General features: G+C 36.8%; 1 protein-coding gene across 1 annotated transcript in view; it reads right to left on the bottom strand.

The window, feature by feature from the left end:
* LOC141435248 (uncharacterized) overlaps nucleotides 1-19613 on the bottom strand; it is a 74072-nt gene that overhangs the window by 29861 nt on the left and 24598 nt on the right. Inside the window, exons 2-4 of the mRNA XM_074097904.1 lie at nucleotides 10869-11014; nucleotides 9570-9741; nucleotides 8339-8552 (exon numbers count right to left, since the gene is read on the bottom strand). Coding sequence (XP_073954005.1) covers nucleotides 8339-8552; nucleotides 9570-9741; nucleotides 10869-11014 — 532 coding nt within the window. The remainder of the gene's footprint in view (nucleotides 1-8338; nucleotides 8553-9569; nucleotides 9742-10868; nucleotides 11015-19613) is intronic.

Below are 19613 nucleotides of genomic sequence, written 5' to 3' on the forward strand. Positions count from 1 at the left end.
CTACTCCGAAACTCGAAACTCGAAGTTCGTGTCGTGCAGTCCCTCTGACACTTACACTGTTTGATACGAGAGCGAGAGGGACCGCACGACACGAACTTCGAGTTTTGAGTTTCGGAGTAGCCCTGCTGATTATCAGGGGTCGGACAAAAAGTGCCGATTACGTCAAACCACTTATAGGATGATTTCAAATAGTATCTTTGATTTTTATAAACAATTATCACTTATCATTTATCAACCTCTTTATTGAACGATATGAAATTTATTTTATTCACTGAATTCCATTGATTTATTAACGATTCTTTTGTTACTTCATTAATGCTACTTTGTTACTACATGTCACACGGAAGTTTAAATAAAAACATCATTTTGTATGCAAGATTGCGTCATTTTTACGTCTTCCGCACTTTTTGTCCGACCCCTGCTGATTATTGTAAATGTCAACCCAAAGATATGTCAACCATTGAAAAAAAATGCTATATTTACTACTCTGTACGCAACAACGAAGCATTGTTTTGAGTTAGCGTATACCGTAAACTGCTTCAACTTTGCCCTCTGGCCCTAACATTGCCTGACTCAATTTACAGTCGATAACTAGCACCCTTCTAGGTTTTTAAACTTTTATCCCCCCGTAATAATAATTCCCGTGTAGATAAAAGTTTAAAGCCTATAAGAGTGCTAAGTTATCGACTCTAAATCGAATCAGGCAATGTTGGGACCAGAGGGCAAAGTTGAAGCAGTTTACGGTACCACTGTTTCCTTATTCGTCAATTTCGATTCATCTTGTTCATACTCAGAAACTTCGTAGTTTTGCAGTGTGTCAGGGTTTACTTAATAACGGCCGTTGACTTTAAGCATTTTTTTAAATACAGACTACATTTCAGGTATTTCCAGAAAACTACGAGTAATGACATCGGGTGCATCGGGGACTTGCAAGAAAATAGTTTATAAATAATGCTTCCTTTAAAGGCCAGCAACAGACCAGCGACTCTCTGTGTTGTCGGCAATCATGGACGGGCGGTGATAATTTCCGATCAAGTGACCCACTTCTCCCTCCCTTCCCTTCCCTTAACAGGAAACTTTAGGGCGTTTTTTTATTTCTGCTGGTTTATTTATCCAGAAACACAAAAGACAGTGAGAGAGAGAGAGAGAGAGAGAGAGAGAAACATTTATTTACACATATTCGATACACATAAAATACATTAGATGGAGAGAACAAAAAAATAATAATAACAGTGCAGTGCCTTCCTGCCTTATAACTAATCGTGAGTTGAACTATTTAATTTTGTGTTTTTTTTTTTAATACCTACATGGACAACACGAAGGTAAAGAGGTATCATTGCGGTTGCAAATTGAATACTGGCTCAGCATAAGGCTGCATTCCCACCAGAGTTGTGCGACGATGCGTAGCGAGGAATGGATTTGTCATGAACCAATAGAAAACGTTTAATTTACTTCTCCTCGCTCAACGCAGCTCAGTACCCTTAGTGTAAGTTTTCGGTTACAAAATACGTCTCGATCGCATTCGCATTAAAATCTCAATTTGTATGGAAACACGAACATCGCAAACGTTCCGCTAGAGGCGCTGTTGGTGTTCCATACAAATTGAGATTTTAACGCGAACGCAAACGAGACGTATTTTGTAACCGAAAACTTACACTAAGGGTACTAGTAGAAACAACTCAGTAGAGCGAGCATAGGTAAATTAAGCATTTCTATTGGTTCATGAAAAACACGTTCCTCGCAAAGCATCCTCGCACATCTCTGGTGGAACAACGCCCTTATGCTGAAACGTTTATAACAACACCCCAGCGCTGATTTTTAACGGACTGTACGGTCAAGGACTTAAATTCATGAGTTACTATGGAACCTTTTTATAAAAATATCATTACACATTTCCGTGTTAATTAATGCGTGTCACTATGACGTTTACTGTGAAATGCTTCCATGATGGCTCATGAGTTAAAGTCCTTGACTGTACAAATATTCTATGTACCGGCGCATAAAAATAGCAATAATCCCGCATATACTCGTACATGTTACCTCTACAATTAGCTGACTTAATTCAATATTTTAATGTTTGATGCTATCTCCCAAATCATTGAGAACAAAGAACTTCCAGATCATAACTTCCGCCTGAAGATGACGAGTCTAGGATGTCCTGAGTGCTGATCAATTTGATGATAGTACATAACATTGTTTTATTACTTCCATTATTATGTAGATGACCTTTTAAGACCTTACAAAAGAGGTACAAATTCTTACCAAAGCGGTGAATTTGCAACAAACAACAATTTTCATTAAAATCTAAACAGGTGAGTGGAAAAATTTGAAAAAAAAATTCTGGATGCTAGTAAGTATATCAAACTTTCAAGGAAAACTATAACGGCTAAGTTTGCTTGAGAAATATTAGTAGTTTATGAGTAAATAGCAGCCTAAGGTATAAAATATACTTAACCTTGGAAGATTCCGTATAAAATACGAAATCCTTAGAAAATATTACTTAATTTTTTCGTAATGGCTACGGAACCCTATTTTGGGCGTGCTCGACACGCTCTTGGCCGGTTTTGTTTAAGTGACTGCTTGTAGTCATATTTTATTATTATAACTAACTTTTACCCGCGGCTTCGCCCGCGCGGAATTCGGTTATCGCGCGCTGTTCCCTCGGGCACTGTGCATTTTTCCGGGATTAAAAGTAGCCTATGTCACTCTCTGATGCCAAAAATGTGTATGCAGCGGACGGAAAGCAGCGGAAGTCATAATTTACTTGTAGATGTAAAAAAATCTTATATTTTTTATCAATAAGGAATACTGGGATAATCTCGAGAAAGCATTTTAATGTCAGTGAATAAAATATATGCTAAATACTAACATGAAGAACAAAAGGTTGGTTCGTGCCAATAAAAACCTTAACTTTTTTGAGATGTTGAAAAGAAAGACAATAGATATTGTATTATTGTATTTTTTTCGGGATTAAAACTAGCCTATGTCACTTTCTGGCCCATAAACTATCTCTATGCCAAAAATCATGTCGATCCCTCGCTCCGTTTTGACGTGAAAGACGGACAAACATACAAACACACAAACATACAAAAACACACACACTTTCGCATTTATAATATTAGTATGGATTTAATCCGTCACTTAGATTATCAGAAAATAATGGACACATAGTTATTTTATCTTTAGTCAATCAAATAAAAAAATACAAAGATTAAGCGCGTCAAAGATCGTGCCTGTGACGTCCATGAAAATGTGTCGCACGGCGTGACGTCAGGTAGAGTTGCCATACTTCCGGAATCTCCACAATTAAGTGATCCGCGCGCGCGCCAGTGAAAATTGGAATGAAAATTTGCTTCATTTATAAATACTAACATGAAGAACAAAAGGTTGGTACGTGCCAATAAAAACCTTAACGTTTTTGAGATGTTGAAAAGAAAGACAATAGATATTGTATTGAAAACTTTGAAACGATGTTTATTAAACTGAAACTTGTTTTAACACATCTTTGTGGCACAATTTACAAACGTTTTGATAATTCTGCTTATTTCATTTGTCTGAACGTCGAAAAGTTAATTTCTGAATATTAAAACATTGACAACGATTCGTCTTTTTGTCACAAAATTCTTCAATCTGCCCGTGGTCCATTAAATTTCATGCGGTCAACATGTCTTAAGTTATCTTGTACCTCATCATTCATCATCCCAGCCTATATACGTCCCACTGCTGGGCACAGGCCTCCTCTCAGTACAAGAGGACTTGGGCCATAGTTCCCATGCGGGCCCAGTGCGGATTGGGAACTTCACACGCACAATTAAATTGCTTCGCAGGTTTCCTCACGATGTTTTCCTTCACCGCAAAGCTCGTGATAAATTTCAAATGTAATTCCGCACATGAATTTCGAAAAACTCAGAGGTGCGAGCCGGGGGCCCACGACCCTCTGCTTGGAGGCGATAGGTCAAACCACTAGGCCACCACGGCTTCTTGTACCTATTGTCCTTAAAATTTCCATAATAAACGTTTCAAGCATAGTCGTGGGTCGAAGCTAGTTATATTCTTTCGCAACAATACTACAGGTGTTTCTAATTACTATAGCCAAGGGCCCTGAGCTAAGGGCATCAATTAGTGACCTTTATCAAAAATTGACCATCAGTCGGCGATGGGCGGAGGGCCAGTCATTAATCGAGAATTAGACGGTGAAGCAGGGCTGTCAACACTAGACAAACAAAATTACAAAGACAAAGGGCCACAGACAAAAAATACGCAAAAAAAAATTTTATATATATTTTTTTGTTTCGTATTTGCTTTTTATAAAATGTCGCCGCGCCGCCACCAGTGCTTGGACAGCCCTAGTGGTTGAATAACGATGCATTCTATAATTGTTTTTTTATAGTATCCATTTAACAGTAGCCTTCATTCTCTGTTCCTACTTACAGTGGTATGCTAACGATCTACGTGGAAAAAAACATTTTTGGTTGGTTTTCAAACAGCAACTGGCGTAAAGAAAAACATTAGGTTTTAGTAGAACATAGACTGGCAAGGGTCTGTAACAATTCAATTGGTTTTTTTTTGGGTAAAAAATATTATTCCATTAGCTTTTGCCCGCGGCTTCGCCCGCGTGGAATTCGGTTATCGCGCGCTGTTCCCTCGGGAACTGTGCATTTTTTTCGGGATAAAAACTAGCCTATTTCACTTTCTGGCCCATAAACATACATAACATAACATAAATCTCTATGCCAAAAATCATGTCGATCCCTCGCTCCGTTTAGACGTGAAAGACGTACAAACATACAAACACACACACTTTCGCATTTATAATATTAGTATGGATTTAATCCGTCACTTAGATTATCACAAAATAATGGACACATAGTTATTTTATCTTTAGCCAATCAAATAAAAAATTGTGTGACGTCCATGAAAATGTGACGCACGGCGTGACGTCACGTAGGGTTGCCATACGTCCGATTTTTTCCGGACAAGTCCTGAAATATAGGTATTTATCCGAAATGCGGGGGGAATCTCAAACCATCCGGAATCTCCACAATTAAGTGATCCGCGCGCGCCAGTGAAAATTGTAATGAAAATTTGCTTCATTTATTTACATGCACGATGTATAACGACTTTAATATTAAATTTACAAGAAAGTCCGGAATTTTCATCAAATGTTCGGAATTTTCTCCGGATTCCGGATTCATCAAAAGTCCGGAATTTTTCTAGGGTTCCCAGACAAAAAAATCTGTGACTAGGGTCTAATCACGCGGAACTTTAACTGGCTTTAATCTTCATATTTTTTTTTTATTAACAGAAGAAAAACTACGTGTCCAATATTTTCTATTAATCGAACTGACAGACAAATTAGAATTTCTTAAGATACTAGCCAATACTTAACATCTTTGTTCCGTTCTGGCCCTATACCACGAAGTGCAAAATTCGAACTACGTATCTTGCTCCCACTGACGCTAATATTATTTAATACTAGCTGGTGCCCGCGGCTTCTCCTCCGGTGTCGTTTTTTTTTAATTTTCTTAATCTACTTGTATAAGAACCTTCTCCTGACACAACAAAAAGAATAAGCGAAATCGGTCCAGCCGTTCACGCGTGATGCCGTGACCAACGGAAATAGGGATTCTTTTTTATATATTAAAAATAAAAGATGAGAGAGGAGGGACGGTACGATACGAACTTCGATTTTCGAATTCCGTGCTAGCTTTTACGGAAGCACTCCTTTAGTATTTCTTGAAAAAATTAAGTATACTTAAGTAGTTTCTTTTATTTGAAACTAAAAAAGTTGCGTAAGCCTAACTAGGACATTAAGTGCTTAAAAACGAATGAAAGTAACATTTCAGTTTTTGCAATCATTAGATTTCGTAAGCACCGACTTACCGGACATACCTAGGCTAAAATAATTGTAATTATGTGCATTATAAATTATTACGCTGCATCCTTAAATAGTAAGTCATGTTTAAACTGGCTTCAATCAAATAAAACCTTGTCGGAGTGCACTGTCAACTACTTTTACTGGTAGAATATCCGTTGGACAGTCTAAATTGCTTACCGGATTTTATTTCGTTACAACGGATGCATTTAATGCACGTAAGGACTATCGAATGGACGGACACGTGCATACTTAATCAATGATTAATTGTCAATAATCAATAATTCAATAAAACAATTCGGCCAACAGCCACTCACTGCAGGTTAAAGGCTTCTTAATTTTGACGCCTTTACACTATTAAATAAGGACTAAAAAGAGAAATAAAAATAAACTTTGGATATGACTAAGTGATCAAAAATATGTGAACAGTCAATCGATATCTTTTGACCATTTTGACAACTCTGATGTTTACAATGGCGACTGTACTACCACAGCTAAAAAATAATTTAGGTATTTTTCCGTATTAATTTGTTTCACTCCGCACTCTGTTGTTTTAAATCGTTATAACGAATAACTATTATTAATTAATACAAAGCTTCCCCGTTTATAAATACCTAATTAAAATCATTGAATGGACGTATTCCGTAAAGTGATTTTCGATGCAAAAAATCGAGTGTTCTTTCGAATAACCAGAGTAAATGGATCAGGCAATATCATAATAGTGTAGGTACTTACTATTACAGTACAGCAAGTGGTCTGTATTTCATCACCTAAACCACACGCCAACATTTCACGATACGATCACGACACCTCCAATTACAATTATATAACATATATAATACTTTGCCGTTGTCATTAAGAACGTGTGTTACCGTTTAATATGTGTATCTGTTACCAATGTGTTATCGGTGAGATGTAGGGTACGATTGTTGGAATAGTTCTTCCGATCATGACATGCTTCTATCTACCAAGACAATCAGAGATGTTAGTCATATAGAAGCAAAGTCAGCACAGCCACTTCAACTGAAAAGCTTACTTACAGTTTTTTTTTTATTTTCACTTCATTTTTTCATCTCCTAAAGTAAAGAATTGCTTCAGTAAAAAAGTGCATGTTGCTGACTTTGCTTCTACAAGGTGTTTATTAAATAACTGAAAAACCTCAGACACCCCAAAAATATTTTTTTCATTTTAAGTCACTTGATTGCTTTTTCTTCAATACCATCATTATTTTAAAAGATATTTGTGTGTTTTGCTGAGTCAGTAATTCTACTTCATTTCTAACTCTGCACTTATAATTTGTATTCGTCAGTTGCGCTTTGATGTTTTTAGAAGGACGCACATTGACTGCAAACGACCACTATTAAATTATCGAAATAGTATAAGTACAACCTCGCTAAAATATTTAATTGGCGCTTGTTGCAGTCGTAACTTTTAGACTGGGCGCAATAAAAAAAGGGATTTTAAAACACAGACACGACCTGATTTAAAACATAGTGTAATCAATTCTACTCTCGATTCTGACCAAACTATTTTCTGGTTTTCAGTTATTTAATTAACATCCTGTATATGTATGACTCACTGTTTAACATATTGGAGGACCTGGGTAATCAATCGCGTGATAGCTATGACTGAGGACTTCAGTAAATGATACACACTATATTCATTCAACTGTTATTTCTTGTCACCACGGGCTCCGTTGGCACTCTCACGATGCCATTTAGTACCCAAAAGATTTAAGATGACTTTAAGATGCTTTTATTGTGTCAGGTAAGTAAATAAAAAATCGGAAGTCATATGATATAAGCTGAAACTCCATGGGATTCCTAATGGGCATCTTAAAGTCCCGTAAGCAACCTTCCAGTGCCATTATCTGCGTAAACAGTTGAAATAAAACCTTCTAAGACCATATTTCCCAACGCAGGGTTACTCAAAGTGGGGTACGCGAACCCCTAGGGGTTCGCTATTCGACGGTAGGGGGTTCGCGACAAGGTTTACGTGACTCCAAAAACCACCAGGCTGCAAGACTAGGAAGATGATTAAGATTGGTTTTTGGAGTCTTTTTGTATTTTTTATTTTTAGTTTCTCCAACAGCCAATTTTATTACTTTCTTGGGGGGGGGTTCGCTATCATCTAGAAACTTTAACAGGGGTACGTGGAGCCATAAGTTTGAGAAACCCTGGCCTAACGTGTGGGTATAGGTAGTGCCACCAGAGTTGAGGTCACGCACACAAGAACCTGTCGTGTAGTGACAGCAGGATTTTGACATTTACTCATTCATTTCATTCATTCTCCTTTTATGCAATCAGTTCTTTTTGTAGCTGTGTATGTTATCATTCACTTGAACTCTCGTGGCACTACCTATACTCACGAGAGCACTCACCATCTTTCTATCCCCACTTCACCACTTAAGACAAAAGATGAAGTTGTTTGTGATATTTCTATTTATAAATCAAATTCACTCACAAGCAATGACATCTCCGTAGTCTTCGGCATCATGGTGACATCTCCAGGGCGCACCCCAGGTCCGCAGTACGGCAGCGTAGGCCCTCGGTTCGGGATCCGAGGCAGCGGCTCGTGGAGCGCTAGCAGGGCCGCGTGGAGCCGCGCTCGGGCTGCGCTGATGCCATCGGCGCCTTTCACAGCTGCTTCCACCACGTCGCCGACGTCTTTTTCCCATCTAGAAGATAAACATTTCGACAGCGTGCGTTTGAAATAGATTTTTCACTTCTCATGCTCGTAAAGTTCGTGTTTATGCTGGATCTAGGCGACATAAAACGACTTTTTATGCACCAGTGCATAAAATAAAATAAATCAATATAACTAAAAATATATAATTATATAGTAATGCATGAAAAATAAAATGTACATAGTACTTAAGTGAACAATTGTTTCCACTGTTGCTATTTCGTTTCCTCACCATCGCAGTGAAAAGCAGAGTGTAAAACTCTAGCATTAAACCCATTTTCCCCTCGACTTGTTTATGCACCCTCGCCATACCGGCTCGGGTGGCTATATGAACGTCTTGGGTAAAATGGCTCGTTTTATGCTCTTGTTGTACTATCTACTATTATATCCACGAAGGAACCAAAAAGGCAATGTATGTATGTAGTTATGTATGTAAGTACTTTATTGTACATAAAACACAAAAATAATACAAAAAGATAATAACAAAACAAAAAGAGTACAAAGGCAAAATTACTCGTATCCCTAAAAGGGGTCTTTTCAAGCTAACCTAAACACTATATTCTTTTAAGATGAGAGGTTGTTTTATTTTTTGTTGCAAAAAAATGTTTCCATTGATCTCCAGAACGGTTTGATCGATTCAAATGCGGTTTTCTATAATGAATTTGAATTTTAATGTGCGATGATTATTAGATAGGTCTAACCTGGCAGAGGTGGTAACATTTTCCAATTTGTTTTTATCCCTACAACAGTTTGACTGTTTCTGATGCCACTTTCTGTTATGGGTTTAAGGTTAATCTGTGATTATTTTAGACAGGTGTTATGTTGATAATTAATTAAGTGACTAATTCTTTTTTTTATTTGAACAAGCCTGCAACGGTTCAAAAAATCGCTCTTATAATATAGGTAGAGGTTATGTTTTAATATAGGTATAGTAGTGTTTCGGATCAGGTAGTCACAGCCCCCAAGGAATATCTTGCGTTAATAATTTAAATTCAAACTTATATTATACCTGCATCCTCCTAAACAGGCCCTTATGTCCTCCTTCAAGCTTCTAGAGAGCGTGCACCCTGGACTGTCGGAGTCCGAGGTGCTCTGAGATCCGGGCTTCGAGCCGGGCAGCACGGCCTCGTTCTTTGGTAACGGGGAGACGCGGCCGTGGCTGCCGCCGCCGCTGCCATATCCTGCCAAAGATTTAAAGATGACTTATAATAATAATTTATTTATTTTACAGGTTGTGCAAGGTCCGCCCGTATTGCTACCACCATCTTGCTCGCTAATCTTGCTTGCACTGTTGTGTTTCGGCGTGGAGAGTAAGACAGCCGGTGAAATTACTGGCACGTGAGGTATCCATCTTAGGCCTCTAGGTTGGCAACGCGTCTGCAATACCCCTGGTGTTGCAGATGTTTATGGGCGGTGGTGATCTCTTACCATCAGGAGACCCACTTGCTCGTGTGCCATCCAGTCGAATAAAAAAAATATTTTTCTCCACCACCCAGTTTCAATGTATCAAACATATTTAATCAATTTAAGTGTGCAGTTTACAGACTTATGTTGGGGAGGCTGGTGCGAGAACTAGGCAGAGCCTGTGTGTCAGGTCACCAGGTCTCCAACCCTCAGCTGCCTGTAGTTACTACTCTTACTATTAAGAGAACAAAGGCAAAGATTGAAAAAGAAAGACTTACTCGTAACAATGAAACACTGACGTCAGAACTTCGAGAGCTGCTAAGACAGCTCATAAACCTTCAGATTAGCTTACAAAAACATGTTCTGTTCAGTTAGCTTCGGAAAAAAGTAACAAATACAGAGTCGCAGCCGTAGTTGGAATTGATTGCGAGTGCTCCAAAGTTGACATTAAATGATAATACATTTTTGGTAAAAAAAAAAAAAAACCTAGCTTTTTTTGCCGACTGTACTTTTTGTTGACTTTACTTGTATTGTCATCTGAACTACATTTCCGAACCAAATTTCAAGCCGGTGCCATTAACCACTGAGGAGTTCCCTCCTACGGAGACGGTCCTGGCTGAAACACCAGGACTTCACTACCAGATTCACATATATGTGTCAAATTTCAAGTGAATCCGGCCACTGGACCTGGGTACATACAGTCAAGGACACACTCACGTACTAGGGTGGAACCTTTGTGCTACTAATGTCATGTTGTTGTCATCCCATACATCTGCCAAACAAATCATAGCTAATTTGCTTATGAAAAGGTTCCACCCGGTACGTGATTCAGTTTGCTTGACCGTACATTACAAGTACTGAAGGCACTGAAGCTTATTATTAATCTTCTATGGCTAGAACTGACCTGAGGAGGTAGAGGGGGCGCGTCGCGGCGCGCGGGGGGCGGCGAGGTCTCCCCCCTCTTCCACCCCCTCCTCGACCCCGTCCTCCTGAGAGTCCACCACTATCACTACCTCCTGCTCTTCCTCTTCAGTATACAGGGGGTTTGATCTGGAATATAAACTTAAATCAGAAAATTGCATAGTTCCCGCGAGATAGCGATAAAGGAATTTTTCGCAGATGGCGTCGCAGTCAATAGCTCATAAATTGATATACCTGAGTAAGGCTTAGAAGGGTTTCAAAGGAAGTTTCTCGTGTGTTACGAAAATCAACCATTACGTCCATGAACGAACTAGGGTAAGTGCATCAGTGAATGAACCCTACCCTACCCTACCCGAAGTTTTCATCGATTTTTGTCAAGTTTTGAATTGTATTTCCTACTTTTACACTACAGATAGAATTATAAGTCAAACGGCTATCGGTGTTCCAATCTTTTATCTCTATTTTTGTCTACCGGATTTTGAAAAAAATAAATACTTAATTTTGTATGATTTTTAAACATTGTCTAAAAAAACATTTATTTCGTATCTCTATTGACGTGAAAGATCTAACATATACGAAATCTACATATTTGGGATAGTCTTAGACGTCTCTAAAAACTGGTCGAGAGTTTTCATTTGAAACTAATTAACACAAAAGTTATGGCCAGTTTTTTGGCCTAAAATTGTTCAACTTTGATGCCAAATATCTCCAAAACAATGAACTTTGAAGTAAATATGGGATACTATATTGCTTAAAACCGTTGTTGTTAATATAATAAGCTACAAAAATCATTAGAACTAACTTTAGAAACATTAGAAAACTAAAGATTCATTTGGGCACGGGATCCCTTAAGGAAATTTTCGACTTTGAAAAATAATTTAAGACAGGTTGGGCACCGTTTCTTTAAAATTTTTTAATAGCAAAACCCACTACTCTAGTTGGTTGACATCGTCATTATTTAACAGTATTACTGCAAAATTTGAAGACAGCACTATTTAAGGGAAAAAATTAAAAATCACCAGTGAATGAACGCAAAATTCTAGTAAATGAACAAATGGTACCTGAATGAACAACATTGAATATGATGTTTTACTATACTATAAAAATACAAAAGCGAAGTTATATTAACACAACTAGGTATACCCAATCACCTTGCTACTTCGCTACACTACACACCACTCGAGTTTAGTTCATGGAGATATTGTTCAAACCGACGACCGGATTAGAAAACTTACTATGAAGCTATGAGGCCCCGGGTTCAATCCCCAATCAGGGCAGATATTTGTATGAAAAATAAGAATATTTGATCTCGAGTCTTGAATGCTTAATATGTATTTAGGTATGTATTTATCTATATAAGTATGTTAGTTCGGGACTAGGTCAATAGGTGTCTGTGATATTTTATGAACGCTTCTTCTTAACCGCCTATGCACTATGGAAAACATCACAAGTACCACAACAACCAACACCACGAAGAAATTATACACGGTAAAAACACATCACTTGGAAACTATCTTCTTCCGAACTATTATCTGTAATAAGAATAATAACAAGAAACATAGGAAGTCGCTGATCATATTGCCAACCAAACCACCATTTTTATTCACTCGTCACAGCTGTATCAAAAGGCCGGAAGGTTCAAATTGGTATAAAACTCTGGTTATGTCAAGTTTGTAGGACGAAAGGTCATCGACTTGACAGTGACTTAGTCATTTTACTGATTTTGCATGCATTGCGCGTGGAGATTATGTAAGGGATAATATAATACTCGTCATAATCTAAACTTATATGGGTATTATCGGTATGCATCTGAAGACATGCAATCCTAATAATGTTTTAAATGCGAAAGTTTGTATGTCTGTTTGTTTGTTACTTCATCACGTCTAAACCGCAGAACCAATTTGGATGAAACTCGGTACAGATAGTTTAAATAGTTTTTTTTTCAGTATGTTGCACCAATTATAATCAGTTGATTTTTCGTATGGTAGTAGCTAATACTATTTGCAATTTATATGTTTTTTTATAGCTGTACCCTCAAAAAAACTAGTTAAAAAAAGGTGTCAAAAAGTTAATTGTAATTTTTTTTCACGTATAAAATATTAACAAAATGGTAGGGTATACTCCCACAAGAACTACGTAACTGTGATTTTGTTTCAATGCTTTAGCTGCTATGGATTAGGAGTAAAACGAGTATGATTTTTTTTTTAAGGAAACACATTTTTGACATTATATCTGTGACAGTTCAAGATAAAGGGCTGAAAGTTGGAGTGATTACTAGTAATGAGGCGACAAACAATTGACATTCACCAATTCAACTATTCCTCACAGGGGCCACATGTCCTTCCTTAGCCTGCTGAACCCTTTAATTTGGTACCTGAGGAGAGGGGGCGGCGTGTCGTCCAGGGCGCGAAGGGGGTGCGGCGCGGGCGCGGCCGCGGGGGGCGCGCGCCACTCGCACGCGCAGCGCCCCGGCTCGCCGCACTCGCGTCGCCCGCCACCCTGCGGACCAGTTACATTAGCTTGGGGAATGGGGACAGATGACGCTGAATACAATTTAAATGTAAAAACATTTTATAAAATACAGTCAACCAATTTGATTACTAGGCCACTATAGAAACTTACCATACCGTAAACTGCTTCAACTTTGCCCTCTGGCCCTAACATTGCCTGACTCAATTTACAGTCTATAACTAGCACCCTTCTAGTTTTTAACTTTTATCCCCCGTAGTAATAATTCCCGTGTAGATAAAAGTTTAAAGCCTATAAGAGTGCTAAGTTATCGACTCTAAATCGAATCAGGCAATGTTGGGGCCAGAGGGCAAAGTTGAAGCAGTTTACGGTAGTAGATAATTTTGATTTGTCAATAGCAATCAGATAGCAATGTCTATAATAGATAGGATGACGTAAAATGACAGAATGAGTCAATGACATTGTTCTGTGATGGCCTAGGAATCAAATTGATTGACTTTACCTACCTATTATAAAAATATACTGAGCGATATTTAGGTAATGATGTACTCGTATGTAGAGTGGGCCAAATTGTGTCCCCTCAGTAGGTACTGGTTTAAAAAAAAACATGTGATTGTGTGTGTGTGTGTGTGTGTGTGTGTGCTCACGTGTTTATGTACAATGTAATTAAGAGAACTACAATACTAAATAAACATGTTTTAATAATATTTAACTGCCTAATTGTCCCCAGAACTGCATAATTTTATGTGAAGAAAGAATTGCCATTTTATTTAACGACAAGTCTTTAAAAGTTCCGCTTCTGGTTTCAATTCAGCCGAAATAGAGCCACAATCAAACCTTCTATTTTGACGTATTATTATATTTCGGTCAATTTAATAGTAAGTATTAACCAATGGCAATGTAGGAATAGAGAGGTTAGGAAACTTAGCTATAATGAAAATAAATTTCATAATATTATGATACTGGGATAAAAATAAGACTTGCTTTATTTTGTTTCAAATCAGTTATTTTAAAACATCCATAAGGGATTTGTAATTATTTAGTTCATATTAAATTATCACCTCTCCATTTCTTCCGTGGGTGTCGTAAGAGGCTACAAAGGATAATGGTTAAGGTATACCGTAGGCGACAGGCTAGCAACCTGTCACTATTGTACCGCTTTTGTCAAACTTAAAACCTAAAATTGCTAAAAGTGGCTCCGAAGCGGTAACGTTTCGTGTGCTCTACCTACCCCATTTGGGAATAATACAGGCGTGATGTTTGTGTGTATGTGTATGTAAAAATAAATAAGATAAAAAAACATAACAAGCAAAACACGTTAAAATTGCATCAATAGTAATTAAATATTTATGTTAAATAAGGAAGTCCAAGACATTCAATGGTACTGATTAACATATATTAATGATTATTACACTCTTCCGTGCAAAAACTGGTGCAAAAACAAACCAAAATAAAGTATATTAATGGAATGCTCTATTTTTTGTTTCTACTCCAAAGGTCACTTGTTTTAATAATTTAATGCTTTATTGATTTTAATTTATAACCAGTTTGTTTTGATTCCTATTATCATATATTTCTGCATAGGTACCTACAACTTTTTTCTTAAGAGTCGCCAGTACGCTCGCCGCTTATTGCATTGTCAGGCAAAAGTAGGTTTCGTTTACAAACAACACACTAAAAACAAAATAAAACTGCGACTATAATGGGAGCAGCTATTTTGATGCTTATAATTAGCTTTCATTCATATTCAATGTAACAACATTAAATCACATTAATTTTAAGTTTTTTATGAGAAATGGAAATTCGTTATTGTTTTTTTTCCGTTACATTTTATTTTAACCAAACCTGCGTTTGCGTTTTGATCTGTAGTGCTGCTTGTAAATTAGAACGAAACTACGTTTGTATGGGCCGTGATCGTACTGGGGACTCTTAAGAATTCGTCATCATCATCATACCAGCCGTAGCCGTAACGTCCACTGTTGGACACAGACCTCCCCCATAGCCCTCCAGTTGCTTTAATTGGAAGCGGTATGCATCCATCATGAACCCGCGTAGCCAAGTCATCCGTCCTTCACGTTGGTGGACGTCCTACTCCGCTCTTGCCGATGCGCGGTCTCCATTAGAAAACTCTTTTTTGTTTTTAAAATATAAAAAAAACTATTCCACATTCCTTTCCCATTGGCGCACCTCTATGATACTCACCAGTCACCATACAGCTTTACCAAGCTATAATTGAAATAATAATATGATAATAAGCTAGGTATTATCGACATAATAATTATATCTACAAATTCAAGTCTGTATTCAAGTAACTTTATGCCCTTTAGTGGTGGTTTAAGATACCTATACATTTTACAGGTATATATAGGTAACTGTATCAAACATAAAATTAACCATCATTTAAATGTCTCTATTTTACTAATGTCCTTACCTTGCTCGGAAATATCAATTAATTATACACTATTTTAAACTGGCTTCAAAATGAGAAATTCTATTAAATGTTTGAACCCCTGAGTAACCTCCTTAGGGATATCATTTTACCACTGTGTCGACGTGGTTAACAATATAGTCATGCAAAATTACAGCTTTCTAGCATTAACGTCTCTAAGCTAAGCAGCGGTAACGGACGGACGGATGAAGGGACCGACAAATACTTGAAACTAACTATTAACTGCTTTGTATGAGTTACGACTACGGACGGCACCCTGAAAATCAGTCTGTAGAAATAATCTTTATCAAGCACGTAAACACAAACGCCTTCCATTACATTTTTCGCTTATTACCCTCTTTAAAACAAGGCTCTAAATAAGGCAATGCAATTTAAACATCTTGATCTACACTTAACAATGCATTACATAATGACGATTAACTCAGATTTAGACGCGTGAGTCGTCACTACAGAAAAACAAAGTTATTCGTGCGGGTGGTGAAAAATTTAACTAACATTTTAATGGTATTCATTCTATGAATACTACAGGATAAAACCGCGGCTGTCAGGTGATCTATTAAATTGGTATTGCTGTGCATTATCGGAATTTTACACACGGATTGAGTGCACAAGAAATTACTATTAAGACGTTGCTAATGTTTCGTTTGAAAATACATTAAATTTGAGGTTTTGAGGTCGAATGGGATATAAACTGAATAGAATTTAGCAATTACTTACCATTCGTTGTCTATTCTGATACGTGTGTGTGATGTAACTTAATTTAATGAATATAGGTATCTCCGTGTGAATCAACTACTAGTTGGCACCTATAGATCATTTTGTATAGATCTGGCGCAATTGTATTAAGTCAGTGTATGCCAGTATTAAATTTATGCGTGTGTGCATCACAAAAGTCGGTACATACCTTTTTTATAAGATAAGGTAAGGGATAAACGGGCAGATGAGGCCCTGATGAAAGATAACCATTAACATAAGTATAAATGTGTCATAATATGTCTGTACAGAGTGCCTAAGCCCAATAAAACGCATATATTCCTAAACAAATTAGAGACAATCTTGAACAAATTTCATAAGCGGAAATCTTTTAAAATTATTATAACTGGTGATTTTAATATAAACACACTTATCGACTCAAGAGACAGTCGGGAATTGCAAAGAATTGTGCAAAATTATAATTGTTACTTACACATTAAAGAACCGACTAGACTAAACTCCTGTATTGATCACATCATTACTAATGGACCAAATGATGTCGCAGAAGTACATAACTTGGGCCTCTCTGATCACACGGGACAAACACTGACGTATTCTATTGAACATAAAAGCCATAAAATTGAACACTGGTATATTACAAAAAGAGACTTTGGCCAGGATAATGTCGCAAAATTTTGTGAATGTCTGAGTAACTTGGGTTGGCGCAGCGTTTTTGATGAATCCGATTTGAATTGTGCTTTTGAGGAATTTCATAATACTTTTACACTATTTTACAACTTATGTTTTCCACAAAGAATAATAAAAATGTCAAGCAAAAACAAAAAAACAAGATGGATTACTAAGGGAATCAGAAAGTCTTGTCTAGAAAAACGGAAACTACGATTTAAATTTTATAAAATCAAATCCAGCGAAGCAAAACTGCAATACTATAACTACAGCAGAATACTTAAACGATGTATACGCAATTCTCAAAATAAAGAAAATAATTTGTATCTAAATAATGCAAAAAACAAATGCAAAGCTTCGTGGGATTTGATTCAAAATAAGAGACTTGGAAAGTGTAAACCATATCAACTTCTCAAAATAAAAAATGAGTGATGACGAACTCGAAGGAAATAGCGACTGTTTTTAACGAATATTTTTTAAACCAAACAAGAAATAACTATAATTGTAAAGAACACGTCGCTCCTAGCATAAACATCAGTAATACGACGATGTTCTTGTATCCATGTGATGAAACAGAAATCATAAAAATTATCAAATCGTTAAAAAACACTGCTGCAGTAGGATATGACGAAATATCGACTCGGATCATCAAGATATGTGCCCCAATAATTGCACCCATTCTAACTTTTTTGTTAAATCTTTCTTTTACACAGGGGTTTTTTCCTGAAGGGTTAAAGGTTTCTATTGTAAAACCACTATACAAGAAGGGCAAGACGGATGATTTAGATAGTTATCGTCAAATAACCTTGGTATCCGTGCTATCCAAAATATTTGAGAAGGCAATGCATGCCAGAATCACAGCTTTTTGCAACAAGCACAACATAATAAAGGATGAGCAAAATGGTTTTCAGCAAGGCAAATCTACTTCATTAGCCGTTTTTATGTTAGTCAACGGTATAATGGAACATGTCGATAAAAATTATCCTGTCTCGGCCGTATTTTTTGACATGAGCAAAGCTTTTGACTTTGTTTCACATGTGAAATGTACGGTATCAGAGGTGTTACTTTGGATTGGCTTAGAAGTTACTTAAGTAACAGGACCCAGTGTGTACAAGTAGACAATATTAATGAGAGACTATTATCAGGTACTGTTAGATCCAAATACGAAAACTGCAATGTCGGTGTACCGCAGGGTAGTGTTTTGGGCCCATTGTTGTTTTTATTATACATTAATGACCTTCCTAGTGTAATTAAATATAAATGTATTCTTTTTGCTGATGACATTTCAATAATAATTCCATGTGACAGTATAAACACCTATAATGATGACATTAATAATCTGATAGAACAGGTAATAAGATGGCTAGAATCCAATAATTTAAAAGCTAACCTTGATCTTATCAAATATATGCAATTTTATAATCGGAAAGGAGGTGCTGACATTGTTGTGAAATATGATGATACAGTTATATCTGAGACGAATGAGCTCAAATTTCTAGGCATAATATTAGATAAGAATTTTTCTTGGAAACCCCAAATTGAAAAGAAATGTAGAGTGGTAAACAGTTTTGTATACCCAATTAGAAGGCTTGCAGCAGTCGTCAATAAAGACACGGCGCTACTAGCGTACCACGGTTATGTAATGTCAGTACTCAGATATGGACTTCTGCTGTGGGGAAATTCCTATGACATTAATAGACTGTTCATCAGTCAAAAAAATGTATAAGGGCCATCTGCAATAAGCCCCCCTTAACTTCGTGTAGACAACTATTTGATGACATGGAACTATTAACCCTACCATCGCTTTATATACTAGAGATGTGCAAATTCGTAAAATTAAATCCTAGCCTATTTACGCAACTCAAAAAATATTGTCAATTCAATACTAGGTATCCCAAGAGACTAGTACTACCTAAAACTGTTTCGAAATTACGCTCAAGGAATTGTTACAATATGGCAGTAAGGATCTTTAACAATATTCCACGAGATATTGCTGACTTGAAATATAACCAATTTGTTAGAGCACTTTTTAAATGGTTACTCATAAAAAGATTCTATTGTATAAAGGATTTCCTATACAAAAGAAATTGATCGAATTAAATAATATATGCATCCTAATGCATTAAGAGGGACATGTCTAAATAATAATAATAATAATGATAATAATAATAGCTTATTTTCAGATGATTATCCATAAAATTGTTAGTGTATGGCCTTAAAATATGTTAGTAATAAATAAATGTGTCTGCTAATAATTCTTATCTCCATAAATTATTTAATGTTATAAGTTGCTTGGCCTACTTGGTTCTTAGTCGTTAATTATTGCATGAAATTAAATTGCAACTTTTATATTCACATGCTGGTGATGCCGGCGAGAGTGCTGAACATTCTACTCATTTTTATGTGTACCAACCGAACATCTCTGTAACC

This window comes from Choristoneura fumiferana, chromosome 14 (genome assembly GCF_025370935.1).
Source record: "Choristoneura fumiferana chromosome 14, NRCan_CFum_1, whole genome shotgun sequence".
NCBI lineage: Eukaryota > Metazoa > Arthropoda > Insecta > Lepidoptera > Tortricidae > Choristoneura > Choristoneura fumiferana.